General features: G+C 45.3%; 1 protein-coding gene across 2 annotated transcripts in view; it reads left to right on the plus strand.

Moving 5' to 3' along the window:
• Positions 1–5,777: 5,777 nt before the first annotated feature.
• The window catches only part of LOC119170650 (putative peptidyl-tRNA hydrolase 2), a 30,387-nt gene continuing 21,819 nt past the window's right edge, over positions 5,778–14,345 (plus strand). For both annotated transcript variants that reach the window (XM_037421874.2, XM_075886962.1), the window contains exons 1-4: positions 5,778–5,913; positions 6,287–6,425; positions 8,096–8,185; positions 12,645–12,847. In XM_037421874.2, coding sequence (XP_037277771.1) covers positions 6,294–6,425; positions 8,096–8,185; positions 12,645–12,847 — 425 coding nt within the window. In that variant the 5' untranslated portion in view covers positions 5,778–5,913; positions 6,287–6,293. The remainder of the gene's footprint in view (positions 5,914–6,286; positions 6,426–8,095; positions 8,186–12,644; positions 12,848–14,345) is intronic.

The raw sequence follows: 14,345 nt of genomic DNA on the forward strand, positions 1-14,345 counted from the left end.
GTATTGGTTGTTCAATGCATGAGACTGCATTGTAGTGCATATTGTTGTCTGTGTCCGTTGTTTCGAGTGTGACTGATTGTACTGTGTAGTACGTTGGTTGATTGGTGACATATTGTATTCAACTATTGTGGAGTGTGCATACTTGTGTATTGTTTTTGATCTGCCATTATTGAGAATATAATTTTGTTTTGTTTATCAACTCTCGGCTCTGACTTGTTCTTTGGGCCACAGCCGGCGTCCGCTGGCGCGCCAAAAAGGACCACTTTTAAATTGTCCACGTTTTCGTGGTGCGGTTCAGGGGGCCGATACTTCGGCCCTTGGAATTAGCCCGGCGATTGCCTCCCGAATTAACGGGACCTGTGACATCAGCTACGCAAGACGACATTAAGCCTGTGTGCCAGGTTGTGATAGCACGACTTTATAATCGGCCCTAGACCATCGTCATGCATGCAGTAAAATGTAGTGACATTGATTACATGTTAGCATTCTTGTACAGTGTTCCTGAATGACCAGCAAGGTATGCCAAACGTCACCAGCTCAAGTGAAATTTACGCATTGATATTGATTTAGAAGCATACATCTACACACCACTGTGGTCTTGTGGTTATGATGCTCAGCTGCTGACCCAAAGGTCGCATAAAATCCTGCATTCCGATAGAGGCAAAATGCTAGAGACTAGAGACCACGTGTGATTAGATATATGTGCATGTTAAAGAACACCAGATGGTCAAAATTTTCAGAGCCCTCTACTATGGCGATCCTCGTCATCGTTTTGTGGTCTTGAGACGTACGACACCAACAACGATTATAAGTGCACAACTCTCAAATGTTTTGTTCAAGCCACTCGTTCGAATCCATGTGAAGCAGTACCATTATACTGACAAGCAAGTTCTGCCACCTCTGAATTGAAAATCTGCATTCACAAGCAACATGTTTTCTCTTGTCCCGATTATAAATAAATGTTCAGTATCCGGCTGGGTCATATTGTTTCTCTCCGGGGAGGCTGCTACCTATTTGAAGATATTTTTCATTCTGGTGTAAGAAGGTTCAGTTTGAAGGAAGTCTTCTGTGGCAGAAGTAGAAGCAGTATATTGATGCTTTGCTGTGTGGAACGTAAGTTGTTTTGGCAAGCACTGTTCAAGAAATAAACGATTGATTACATCGTTGCTGTTTCTTTTTTTTTCACGTTTTCTGTTTTCCTTACGACATTTTTTATGCAGAAAATTGCCTCCAGTCATATGTTGGATTGTTTATTTTTTCATTTTCGGCATGCATGATATATTCTCACAAAATATTGACTAAAAGTGTCGGAGTCTGGCCAATGGGCCCTCCTCTGGACACCCCTGGAGTGCCAGTCTAACCGACAGTTCCTTTAGGAGTGCCCGCCCTTGCCCCCGTCTTTCACAGCAGCTGCTTTTCTTAGTGAAAATGCTTGGTGCCTTCTTTTGACAAAGTACTTGCTCACTTATAATTTGCATTATATCTTTTCTTTAAGAAACAAAAGTGATGTTCTTGTCAAACTTGCACTACCCCATTCTAATACAGACTAAACAAAAGAAGCATGAGTAAGATTAATTACTGTGCTCACAACCAGCATATTACATGTTGCCTTATTTGTGGCACTGCCTATAAATTGTTTTCCTTGGTTATACTTATACAATTTTATCCAACTAAATTTTTCACAGTGGACTGGTGTTGGTTGGATGATTTTAAAGCTTCGTCATCTGCGCTTGATATATTGGCGTGCACCATATCGAGGCTCAATTAAACTTTCTACAACCTGTAATTTTTCGCTAATTCTTTTATAACAACATTATAGCTTTGACTGTGCCAAGATTACTTTAATCTACTTGGATATCATGTCATACCGTCATTGGCCTTGCCCCCTTTTTTTGTAGAGGACCATCGAAACGATTGGAATTCAACTGCCCACAAGATCTTCTGGCGTCTAATATCACTTTTTTGTTGTTGTTGTTGTTGTTGTTAGTGGTCCCAGAGCTGTACCCAGAAGTTTTTGTGGCTTCAGCTGATGTGAAGGCGTGTAAATATTTCAGTATCACCGGAAAAGTTAAAGCATAAAAAAATTAAATTTCGGGGGGGGGGGGGGGGGTGGTGTCAGAACCCCCTTCAAACCCCTTTAGTTACAGCTCTGTGTGGTCCTTACTTCAACAAAACCGTACAGGCAAGCCCGGTTGTCAACCTGTTTCGGAAACTGCGATTCGGACTCCCGTTTTCTAGGTTATGCTATTTTGCATGAGCAAATGGATGAATTCAGGCAAAAAATATCTATTCCCTATTGCAGAAGTGGGGCTAGTAATGTGTTGTCTATGCATGAAGAAAGAGAGTAAGCACACAAATCTGCCCATTATCCAATGAGGGTCATTGAGTGGCCCACTTGTTCAGGTGAAAATAGAGGAATGGTGTAGTAGGAATTGTCAGCTCTAGTTTTGAAGTAGGAAGTGTCCGCTTTCCACTGCATCTCACCACACAGCCTCCCCCCATCTAGCGTCATCAACAATCAGAGCCGAACGTACAAGGGACAAGAAAGGGAAATAGCGCTCGTCTCTGTTCCTTCTCTAGCTTCCGTACAGCGCTGATTGTTGAAGATGAATAATCAACTAGCCCAATCTCAACCCAATTACCCCTTCAACGAACGACGCTGCCTTGTGACAAGCATACCAGTTCTTCAAAACTACTACTTACTACCACATGAGATGACATAAATCCATAGAGTTGTTCCACTGTGATCGAAGAACTCGGGACGCACCGAAAAGCGAACTTGTTGTCACTATAGCGTCTACTCTGCGTAAGAGAGCTGGGTCGTACTCCCAGAGATTCGGAGGAGGAAAATACGTTTATTTCTGCAGAAATAGCATGATTGATTGATTGATTTGTGTGGTTTAACGTCCCAAAACCACTATATGATTATGAGAGACGCCGTAGTGGAGGGCTCCGGAAATTTCGACGACCTGGGTTCTTTAACGTGCACCCAAATCTGAGCACACGGGCCTACAACATTTCCGCCTCCATCGGAAATGCAGCCGCCGCCGCCGGGATTCGATCCCGCGACCTGCGGGTCAGAAGCCGAGTACCTTAGCCACTAGACCACCGCGGCGGGGCCGCAGAAATAGCATACTTTCCTTTCGCCCCGCCGCGGTGGTCTAGGGGCTAAGTTACTCGTCTGCTGACCTGCAAGTCGCGGGATCGAGTCCCGGCTGCGGCGGCTGTATCTTCGATGGAGGTAAAAATGCTGTAGGACCGTGTGCGCCGATTTGAGTGCACGTTAAAAAAAACAGGTAGTCAAAATTTACGAAGTCCTCCACTACGGCGTCTCTCATAGTCATATGGTGGTTTGGAGGCGTTTTGGTAGAATATACATATTCTAGTACACTGTAATATACATAGAGCATAGAGTAACATAGTTGCCCCCACGGAGGAAGGAAAGGTAAGGAGAGGCCCTGACGTCACTCGTTGTGAACCCACGATGAAGCCGGAAGTCGGCCATATTGACTGGCCAAAGTCTCCTCTCTTGTTTACATATCAATGCGAAGCAGAAGGCGCGATTCCCTCTCTGTCTCGAAAAGCACGTGGCCTGCGCGCCGCGTGCGCTGGTGCTATCCGAAACCAACGGAACGCATTTCAACACGCCGTCTTGCCGCGATACGGTTGACGAAATCTCTGCGTGTGGCTGTTGTACTCTTGCACTGCTGGCGTTTACGATAAACACGGCAAGTTGCACGTTAAGCTTTTTTTCTTATTTGATGTGCCCTTTGTGAAAATAAAGATATTTCGGACATTGCCGCGCGACGAACCAGGGACCGAAATTTGTACAGCTTCTTTCAGATCACTGTTTCCCCCTTTTGAGCTTTTCTTTAGGGTTTATAAAATTTTCGGTCAGGCTGCGGGCTAGACACAGCGATAAAAAAAAGAAAAAAATATCTTCCCTGCAATAAACCCGGAGGTCCGTAATTATGCCAGTAATGTTGGCGTCGGTGGAGCTTGCGTGCGTGGCAGCCTGTTGAGTTTGCGCCGGCCTCTTTGTCTTCGCCCCTCTTTTGTCTGACGCGCACTGGTTTCTACGGATATCCCAAAGGGCATGATTTCATTAGAACGAAAGCAGCGAAGACCACCCGAAAGTGCGTGGGAACACGTCTCCAGTGTGATTCACGCGCACTAGTAGCTGCGGAGAACGGAGACCAGGATCGCGTTAGGGCGAAAGGTGGGAAAGTTAGCCGAAGGAATGCGTGAGAAAAGGTCAACATCACTTCGTCCACATCGTTCGAACGGCTTTGTCAGCTTCTGAATGCGCAAGCACGCGCATCTAGTGAGGTGCACCTAGTTACTTTGTGCAGGTGCGTGTAGACATTTTAACGATTTTGCTACAATACAGACAATATTGCGGAGAGCGAGATAATATTGCGAAGAGGGAGCATCTTAAGCGAAGCAGAACAGGAACTTTAATGCGCAGAAGCATGTGGTAACTGTACAGGAACATGAAAAGCAAGATTAGATTACAGTCTTAATAAGGGCCTGTGGACCGCAAATGCATCGTCCGTTGTCATAAGAAGCAACACCGCATAACTGTCACTAGCCTGCAAAGCATTCATTGAACGAATTTTTGAGCACAGTCATTATTTTCTATGATGGCTTTTCAGCATAATTTTGACGGACGCTGCAAATTCGAAGTACGTATACGCGCGCTCGTTCCGTGGTTTCTAGTTCAGACACCTGGTTACAACCACCACCGGAGGAAGATCGCGTAGCTAACAATGCGGCACAAAGAATGGATGCTGTCGAGCACCTGCAGTACGCCACGGTTCGGTGCGAGGCCCATGATAACGCGCACACCGCCGCTGGACCGCCTGAACGGTGCCTCACCGCACTACATCAATAATAACAAAACGCCGCCATTGTGCCCAGTGAATATGGCCGCGCGTGACGTAATTTTCGCCACACTAGGTCCGTTCGATTCGCTTGCACCACGTGAAACAGTTCAGGAGGTGCTGCACCTTACCATTCGTTTCAGCGGTGCAGCATTGACGACCGCTGAACCCTGCTATTCGTTTCGAAAGGTGCAGCACCGGTTCACGAATTTCCTGCACCTCCTTCACTGACGGTGCCGGCTTGGTGCAGGCGCGCGTGCAGCTGAGCAGACGACGCAGCACTTAGACGTAGGTGGCTTAGGCGCCGTACCCGCCTCTACAAATGCGAAGTGTTTTGCCAAGATGTTTGCGCCTCATAAATTGTCCGCATGTGCGTTTCGCCATAGGTCAGTGTTTACTCAATGGTGTAAATTAACCGAAAAGAAATAAGGCCAACACCTTGTCGGCATATCGTCATTTTTTTCGGGTGTCGTGCTGTGCCTGCACCGCTGAACTCACACTGCACAATTTCTGAACTTCGCGTGCACAGCCATGAACCGGTTCCGACCGGTGCAGGTGAATCGAACGGACCTACTTTTTACGCCCTGCGCCGTACATTCCAGCCACTGTACTGCGCCGGCTGGCCATGCCCTCTCCTTACCTTTCCTTCCTCAGTGGTTGTCCCGCATTTCAATCGTATTTTCTTTCTCAATCAGTTTCGGTTTTATTTTTTTGAGGGTTGGCTCACAACAAATAGATGAAATAACAATTTTAACCAAAGTGTCAAATAATATCCACTATTAACATTAGGCAAAAGCGTTGTTTTTGAAAACCTAAATGCGACTTCACTGCAGTGAGGTACGTTTTAATTGCAGCAAATACGGAGGAGTTATCGCGCTAATCTGCTAACATTGGAAATGCGCTGCCGCCGCGGACTCGGGAGATTTGGGCGGGGAGCGCTGAGCTAGGCGTCAGGTCGTCGTATGGGCAGCTGTCATTTCGGCGAGCCGTGTAGCGCATCTGCTGGGCGTGTGTGAACCGAGTGTCCCACGTAAGTGTGGCTGGCTGTCGATCTACGGCGCTCATTCCTGCATGTATGTGGCGTGCTCGAGTCTGTGGCGTGCAACGTGATGGCTGGTAGTCGAAACTAGGATGAACCGATCGACGTAGTACGTCCAATGCGTCATTACTCGAATTGACCCTTTAAATAGGATACTACAGTTAATAGACTTCAGCCGAGAAGGAGGAGCGTGCTTTTCTTTGAATGACGTTGAACTCTGCACGAGTATAGCTTCGTTACTCAAGAAATAATCATCAGTGCGCGCAATCATTGGTGCACGCGTTTTTCGCCCAGGTTGCGTTCTGTATGTTTTCATCTCGCTTAACCGTAGCGTGCGAATATGTGTTCTCCCGTTTCGTTCTAGATACACGATGGAGGATGAGAGGCAAGCCGGCGACGGGGAAGAAAACCCCACGTCGCCCAAGCCGACGAAATGGACCCCCAACCAGCATCATTTGAAAGTCCTCCTCGGGATGGGAATCAACCGCAACGCTGCCATAAAGGTGAGTTGATGTGAGGCTTGGTTTGTGAAACACGCAGGTCTTATTTCAGCTGTGCGCTTTATTACATTAGGCGACGCCCGCTTAGCGATGTCGTGAAAACGGCTAATTAATTTAGCATGCAACGCAGGCGCACGTTTCGACGTGTGTTGGGAAATGACGGTCGAAATGGTCACCGTCCTCGCGACTAGTAGTACAGGGCAATGCTGTTTAAATTATTATTATTATTATTATTATTATTATTATTATTATTATTATCATTATTATTATTATTATTATTGGTGGTGGTGTTAAAACGTCTTTATCGTTTGCTTCCCCAGTACATTATTTTGCCCTGTGCTCCAACTAAATTTGTATCTAATTTGCATAACTCTTACTACAAAATTAATATCACAGCCGACATTACCTTTAGTAGCAAGATTCGTCACGATATGACACGGTTACCTTGAGTTATTGCACTAACCAGTCGCTGCACGAAAGTTTTAGAGCCCTACTCTTGGGCATCTGTTCCTGCACTGAAGGGCGTTGCCATCAGTGTAACCGATGGAGTGAATAAGGACAAAAGAGAGCAAACATAGAGTCCTTTGATATCACGAGCCACTGGCCTCTAGCCTCGCTTCTTTGTTGAGTGGCATTGGCATAACTGGCCGATGGAATGAAAAAAAAAAAAGAGGGAATTGGGAGTGCAGCAGTAGACGAAAGACTTGGGATCGACAGGGGCGAGACGACAGGTTCCGTGGCGCCACAGTAGTGCACGCCTTTGTGTGGTAACTGATGAAATTATTACTAAGGTATGCGGTGAGAGCATCCACTGATACCATATATGGAAATAGAGCGTTGCGTGAATGGGGGGGGGGGGGGGGGCTGTCTGCAGAGGCTGTTGTGGAATGCACCCACATACTGTTTTCCACTATCTTCCAGTTAGCAAGGCAGTTGCACTGCGCTTCATCTGTGTTTGTTGGTATTATGAAATGGTTTACTTGAGCTTCTCTGCTCCAGTCATGCTGCTCACTGCATGGTATGCAACTGTACATAGCTTACATGCCTTCTCTCAAATTTGTCTCAACTAATCACAGAATCAAAATGCCCATAGATCTACACTCAGAATTTGTATTAGGCTGTATCGCAATCGTCCGTAAATTTTTTAATGTCACATTTAGATCTGTGAGAGCACTTTACATTGCACAGAATGCTTCAAAACCTCATAACTTTGCGTCTTTCACTGTTAGTACTCATCACTAAAAGGTAGTACATATATGTGAAATAAAGATATATGTCCATGTTGCATCTTGATGTAGCTTAACACTGTCTGACCTTTATATGATATGAAATATGACCCGTTTATCGCACATCATAGATCACAGCAGACTGGGGTGCACGTGTTCTTTCAATGAGCAGACACAACACACTGCTTGTGCTCCCAATCGAAACGTAGTACGTTGTGTGCTAGAAGCAGAGTCACACAGCATGTGTAATTAATCTCGCATCCACAACTTGTCATAACATATTAAAATTACCCACAAACGCAAGCATCTACACAGATACCTGTAAAAGAACAGGCTGTTGGCCGAACAGGGGATTATACTTACGAAGTGGCACTGCAAGTGAAATAAAAATAATAAAAAGCTTTTATGTTGCAGCGCTACATCAAGGAGATTTTTTTTTATTCGCAGGCCCTCTACTATACCGGAAACCAAGGACCAGACTTCGCTGCTGCATGGCTCTTCGAAAACAATGATGAGGACATTGACGCTCCCCTGGACGTGAGTGAAACGTTCGGTTTCTGTAAAAGGACATCTGACAATTGCTTTTCATTCCGCAAGCATGTCTTTTGGCTTCAACTTCACAAATTCGTAACTCTAAAATGCCTCATTTTTATTCAGGAAAGTGTCTCGAACAAGTTCTCCTGATGAAGAACTCATTTGTGATGTCTTTGTTTTAGGATGCTTCATGTAGCGTACATTCTCCACGTGTCTGGCAGTTCAGTCTCATGTGTGTTAAAGTGCCCTGCAATATTTTTGGGGCATAGTCATAAGACATTGCTGATCAATAGTCAAGCCTCCATTGAACATAGAGGCTAAATATGATAGCATTGCATGAAACAACATTTACAGTTTTGTGTCAGAAACAGCAAAATTCTCTCTCTGTCTCCTTTGCAATATCAGCACCGTGTTGGCATTAAGCGAGCGTAACAGGTATTGGGTAATTTCAAGAACAGCACACAAGTGGATGATAAGGAAAGTAAGATGCTGCATTGTGTTAAAACTACAGCCATTGTGAAATGCCTTCGCATGTCAGCACTGTGAAAGTCTTAACCTTAAGATGCATAGCTGGGGCACAAGCAAGATTTATATCTGGAAGGGGGTGCTGTTTAGCTTCCACTACACTTGTGGTGATGAAAGCACAGAGAAAGTGCTCAGCTTGTGTGGTAATTCTGCTTATACAGGGTGAAACAAAAAAAAAGTTTTGCTGAGCAGGTCCATGAGGCAACAAGGCACGTTACTGTGAGGTCATTCTACAGTAACATAAAAAATTGTTGGCTTCTTCCTTAAAGAAGCCCACAACACTTTTTAAGCATGGTTAGAAAACACTGATGATCGGTAGTAGAGGCTCCCGATAACACGAAAAGGCAAATATTATTGTGCAAGATGCGGCCTGGAATACACAAATAATTATCAAAGCCAGCTGAAAATTCCTTTATCTTCTCTGGACCAATGACGAAAGAAGCTCAAAAATCACAGGTAAATTGCTTTCTCTTCTTTGAACCAATGACAAAAGGAGCTAAAGAATCACTCATCACAGCCACTCTACCAGCCATTGGCCGATTTGAACATGGCACGCTCGGTCGTTACAGGAATCGCTGTGAGAGGTTGCACCTTGTCCACGTGTGCGCGCTCAATCGCTCTGAAAAATTTGCATATTCGAGAGAGAAAAAAAGTAGTGCTCAAGGTCATGAGGCTTGCATGATGTATTTTCTTTGCTCTTGCCATTTCTTCCTGCTTTGCTGCCAGCGCTTTGGTTGGTATGATAGAACAGAGAATATTGCAGGGTGTGAGAAATCTTTGTAGCTTAGCTCCTACAGGAGGGATTCTAAAAATTTTTGCGGCGGTGAATTTGTGAGGCACTGAGATCTTTTAGAGAATCCAGTGTATGGCTTACTTAAAAACGTGTTGCAGGGCCCCTGGGCCCCTCCCCAGGTCCAAGCATTTTAAGCTGACAACTGCAATGCATACACTAGGTGCTCATAATCATCTCTTCCAATATTTTCAATGCCACAAGCCGCGAGCAAAGATCAGATTACAAACTGAACACCGCTTGCTCTTCATTGCGTGGGTACACGCATTAAGATGCTGGGGATGGCCTACAACAAAGAATGGCCGTACATAGTTACCTGTGCTCTGACATAGTTCACAGTAGCACATGACACCGTAAGAATGATTCAACGTGACATGCGTAGTTAGTCTAATCTGTTGCTTGAATAGATGAATGAAAGTTGGGAGAAATAATGAAACACACAAACAGAATGTGTCTGTTTTTCAATTATTTTTTTTTACTTCAAATTGCATCGCCATGTGAGACTAATCTGCATCGATTTCGCATGCATTTGTGTTCCTGCCATTTCCACATCATGCAGGTGCAAGCCCTGAAACTGTGTAGTATACTACTACGTTCCGGCAGTCATTACGCTCATTTATCCTCTTGCATCTACCTCGATGTGCATGCAGCACTGGCTCATGATGCCACTAGTCTTGTGCCCGTAAAAATGTTGCAGTATTCACGCTCAGCAATAGCTTGCAAACCTAGTGGTCAGCGAGGCTGCGTTCGGCATAGCATTTGTGAAGCGATGTGTCAGGGTAAGGATTTATGATCCATGCCATTTTTTCAAAACATGCGCGCACTTAGGGAGCTATTACACAGAAACATGCAGTGCAGAACAGAGAGCACTGGAACAACACAACACTACTCCTGTGGTCTGTCTGGCTCTAGCACCTCTTGGATATGTAACCTTCTGTGCGCATGACGTGTTGATGCGTCTGCATTGTATGACCCTCCAGCTCAAATTTTGAAGAGGGCAGAGAATGGTTAGGCTTGTGAAGGTTGCATCGTGTGAGTGGCTATGGTTTCAAGCTTTCCCCTTGGAACTATATTTTCATGCAATTTAAAAACAATCGTTTTCCATGCTTGTGATGAACCAATTTGAAGAATTCCCGTGGTATAATGCTCTTCATTGGACAAACAAGAACTTCCAGCGTCTAACTACAATTCCTTATGTGACATGGTGAGGGATTCCTTAAAAAGGCACTGACACCAATTTTCGAAGCTAATTTTCCTCTGCTCGGCTAATACTCCCTTATGCAGTGATGGCTCTGGGCAAGTTCAAAACTTGGGAAACGGTGAATATGTTGTTTGTGACATTGAAGTCAATTTTTGCATGGTGCGTGCACTCGCATCAACACTGGCGTGATGTCAAGCTTCAATATCAATTCTGGTGACTTTGCACACAAGTATAGCTAGTTGCGATGACGTCAAGTTGTGACACATACAGTTTTGCATCACTTTCTCATTTGCCTGCTCTCACCATGCGGCCAATGTATTTCATCACACTTGTGAAGTCAGTGAGTAAACTTGAACTTTCTTAATATCACCATGCGTGCACAGCTCTTCGTTTCATAGATTCCCATACGATTTAGTGCTGAAACAAGCGTAGGTCAATTTTGCGCATCCATTGCCTGACCAGCTGAGCAGCTCTGAAGTGACATTATTATTATTTTTCTTGGCACCAGCATATCCTATGGCATAGTAGCTTAAATATTTAACTTGGTTTTCTAGACGATTTCCACGAGCAGAATGTGATTTGTTAATTGTGGATCGATTCGAAATCAACATACACTTACTCTGTTGACAGACGCAAGGTGTGGCTCTAATATTTGAAGATTGCACAAGAAAGTACAATCTGCATTTAGCAAAGTAAGATTCTTTGAGTAGATTGTGCTTTCATAGCCGCAGTGTGCGGAAACGACAGCTCATCGCAAGTGTCTGTCTCATCAATGTCGGGTATGCAACAAAAAAAGAAAATCACTCCGGCCCCCTCGCCCCATCCCCTCGCCTTGCTGCGGTCTCCCAAATTTTCATCCTGCTAGATTGGCAGGTATGGAGATGGCAGCTGACCAAATATCCCTCGTATACCACCTCAAGGCATCAAGCTTGCCAGAGCGACACTCTCGCTATGAATGAAGGAAAGTGTCATTTTAAGGGCTGACTGACACTCCCACTGTAAAATGCACACATATACCTATAAAGTGGACGGGGGGATGACCGCCACTGTAGCCCAGTGATAGAGCATCAGACAGGTCATTCGAAGGTCACAGGTTCGGTCCCTGCTCACAGCAAGTTATCGTTTTTTTTTTCAGTTTTTTTTTTACAATTACATCAGAATTACTTCTAATAACATTCCCAATACTTTCCTTGGCATGAATGTCTGTTAGTTCTCATTAATACTGTTTATAACAAAGAAAAGCTATCCCTTAAAATTACACTTTCTTTCATTCATAGCTGTAACACTACTACTTCTGGAAATCAAGGGCTCAATGAAAACTTGTCTGTCTGGTCAGGAGTGGTCCTTGTCGGTCAAAGGTAAAAGAAAGATGCCAACCGAAGGCAAAAAGCACTTTAACATAAGCATCATTTATTTAAAAAGTTTGTTTTTCTTTTATGTGGTTGACTACTTGCTTTTACCTTTGACCACTACTACTTTTTACCAATAACAAGCCCCTAACTGGTGATGAGACCCGCCACGGTGGTGTAGGGGCTAAGACACTCGGGCTGCCGACCCGCAGGCCACGAGATCGAAACCCGGCCGCAGCGGCTGCATTTTCGATGAAGGCCAAACTGCTTGAGGACCGTGTAATTTAGGTGCTCGTTAAAAAACCCTAAGTGGTCAAAATTTCTGAGTCCTCCCCTTCAGCGTCTGTCATAATCACATGGTGGTTAGGGGACGTCAAACCCATACAATTAATATTATTATGACTGGTGATAAAGTGGTCAAGGATGCTGCAATTTGCAGTTTTTAAAATTTTGAGATTTCGGGTATGTGCGTCTTTTCAGGCACGGAAACACCATTATTTTTCACGCAGCTTTCTTGTGTCTGGTTGAAGGAAAGTCGCAAGCTGACCTCTTGCATGTTGCTCAAGGTGTCCTCATCTTGCTTTCCTCTTCTTCCAGCTGGATCCCTTAGACGAAAGTGACACAGAAGACGATGATGCTCCCGAAACGTACAAAATGGTCTTTGCGGTCAACTGTGAGCTCGACATGGGTACCGGAAAAATCGCGGCTCAGGTTGCACATGCGGTCCTGGGCCTGTACAGGCTGCTTCTGCAAGATGAGAGGAAGTATGGCAACATGCTTCTGCTGTGGGAGGAATACGGGTAAGTGGTGTTAAGAGTCCGTGTTTGCACATCCGTGCCACTCAGGCTAGCTTCCTTAATGCCAGTGTTGAAGGGCTCCTAATGTGTCCCGTTATAAGCTTATGTTTAGGAGATGTACAGTTTGGGGGACACTCTACTGCAAAAAAACGAAAGCACCGATAAAACATTGAAGGTTAACCAAAACATCAGGTCCAATTTACCTTAGAAAGTGACAGGAGTTGGATGGAAACAAAGGAAGAAAGAGGAGAGCTTGTACTCTTGGTCTTAGGTCTACACAGCATAGAACAATACTGGAGCAAATGCTGTCGCATTCCTCTACCACGGCTTCTTATGAGGTCGATATTCGAAAAAGAGTTTTTCTGGCAGGAGTCTCTTGTCCATGTGAACCGAAGCAGTCGCAAGCAATCATTGTTGTAGACTGTGTCATGGGCCAGTGCCGTAGCTTTCCCGTTTTTCTGGAGGGTGCGTGGAATCACCGAAATAGTTGTGTAAAGATCGGTGGTCGTGTCAACTGGTGCAAGCTCAATAATTTTTGTAGAATGGTTAAGGGGAGGTGCGACTCGAAAACAAAAACTGTCGTTAAGGGGAGATGCGGGTCGAAAAATCGCGTTTTTTGCGAAAATTTCCACTTTTGAGATATTGCTTCTAAAATCACTTTTGATCATTCAACTATCATTTCCCCAAAGGTCATAGCTGAATTCAAACGAGAAAGTGGTAAAAAGTCGATCTGCGCTAGTGAAGGTAGCTGCCGAAGTCGCGAATTCACGCATCCGACGGCTATTTTTGAAAATCCGCCACTCGGCAACACGATGACGTCCGCCATCGGGGTTTGTTCGGTGGTGTAGATCAAGGCTCCTTCTAGTGTACAGGCGTCCCCCTAGTTTCGTATTTTAGTGAGGAATTTCACAAAACAGTCGTTTCCAAGTCGGTTTGCAGCCAAGCTGCAGCCGCTTCGCGCATCTCTACCGGTCACATGGTACGCTACCGAGGCCGCCATTGGCTACATCTGATCGGCCTCGCTCGCTGAGCGCTTGCGACGATCGGCACTTGCCGTGCGTTTCTACGTTTTTCCGAGTTCACCATGGATAACTCGAAGAAGCGAGACTTCCGAGCACGAAAGTTTGCAAGCAAGAACAAGTACCAAGGGCGTCGACGTAAACCGAAGCGCAAAGCAGCGGTAGAAGAATGCGAGCCGCGGGCCACTAGGCCTAATCAAGGCAGCGGGGATACGGCGGCTTGCGGGAACTTTGACGAAATCGACGCCGCGATCAAGTTCATCAGCGCATCAGAAAAAAAGATTGAACAGTTCGAAAGCGAAAGAACGAAGAGTGTTTGTGGCTCTGTGAGCGGAGTATTTTGTGACATCGGCGCACTGACATCGATGGTAAGCCGTGCTGTTTGTCCAACATGCCACACCGCTGGACTCGTCGTTCGCGACACCGCAAGTAAACGTAAGGGCCTCTCTTCGTTCCTCGAGCTGCACTGTGATAACAGTGAG

This window comes from Rhipicephalus microplus, chromosome 2, assembly GCF_043290135.1.
Source record: "Rhipicephalus microplus isolate Deutch F79 chromosome 2, USDA_Rmic, whole genome shotgun sequence".
Classification (NCBI taxonomy): domain Eukaryota; kingdom Metazoa; phylum Arthropoda; class Arachnida; order Ixodida; family Ixodidae; genus Rhipicephalus; species Rhipicephalus microplus.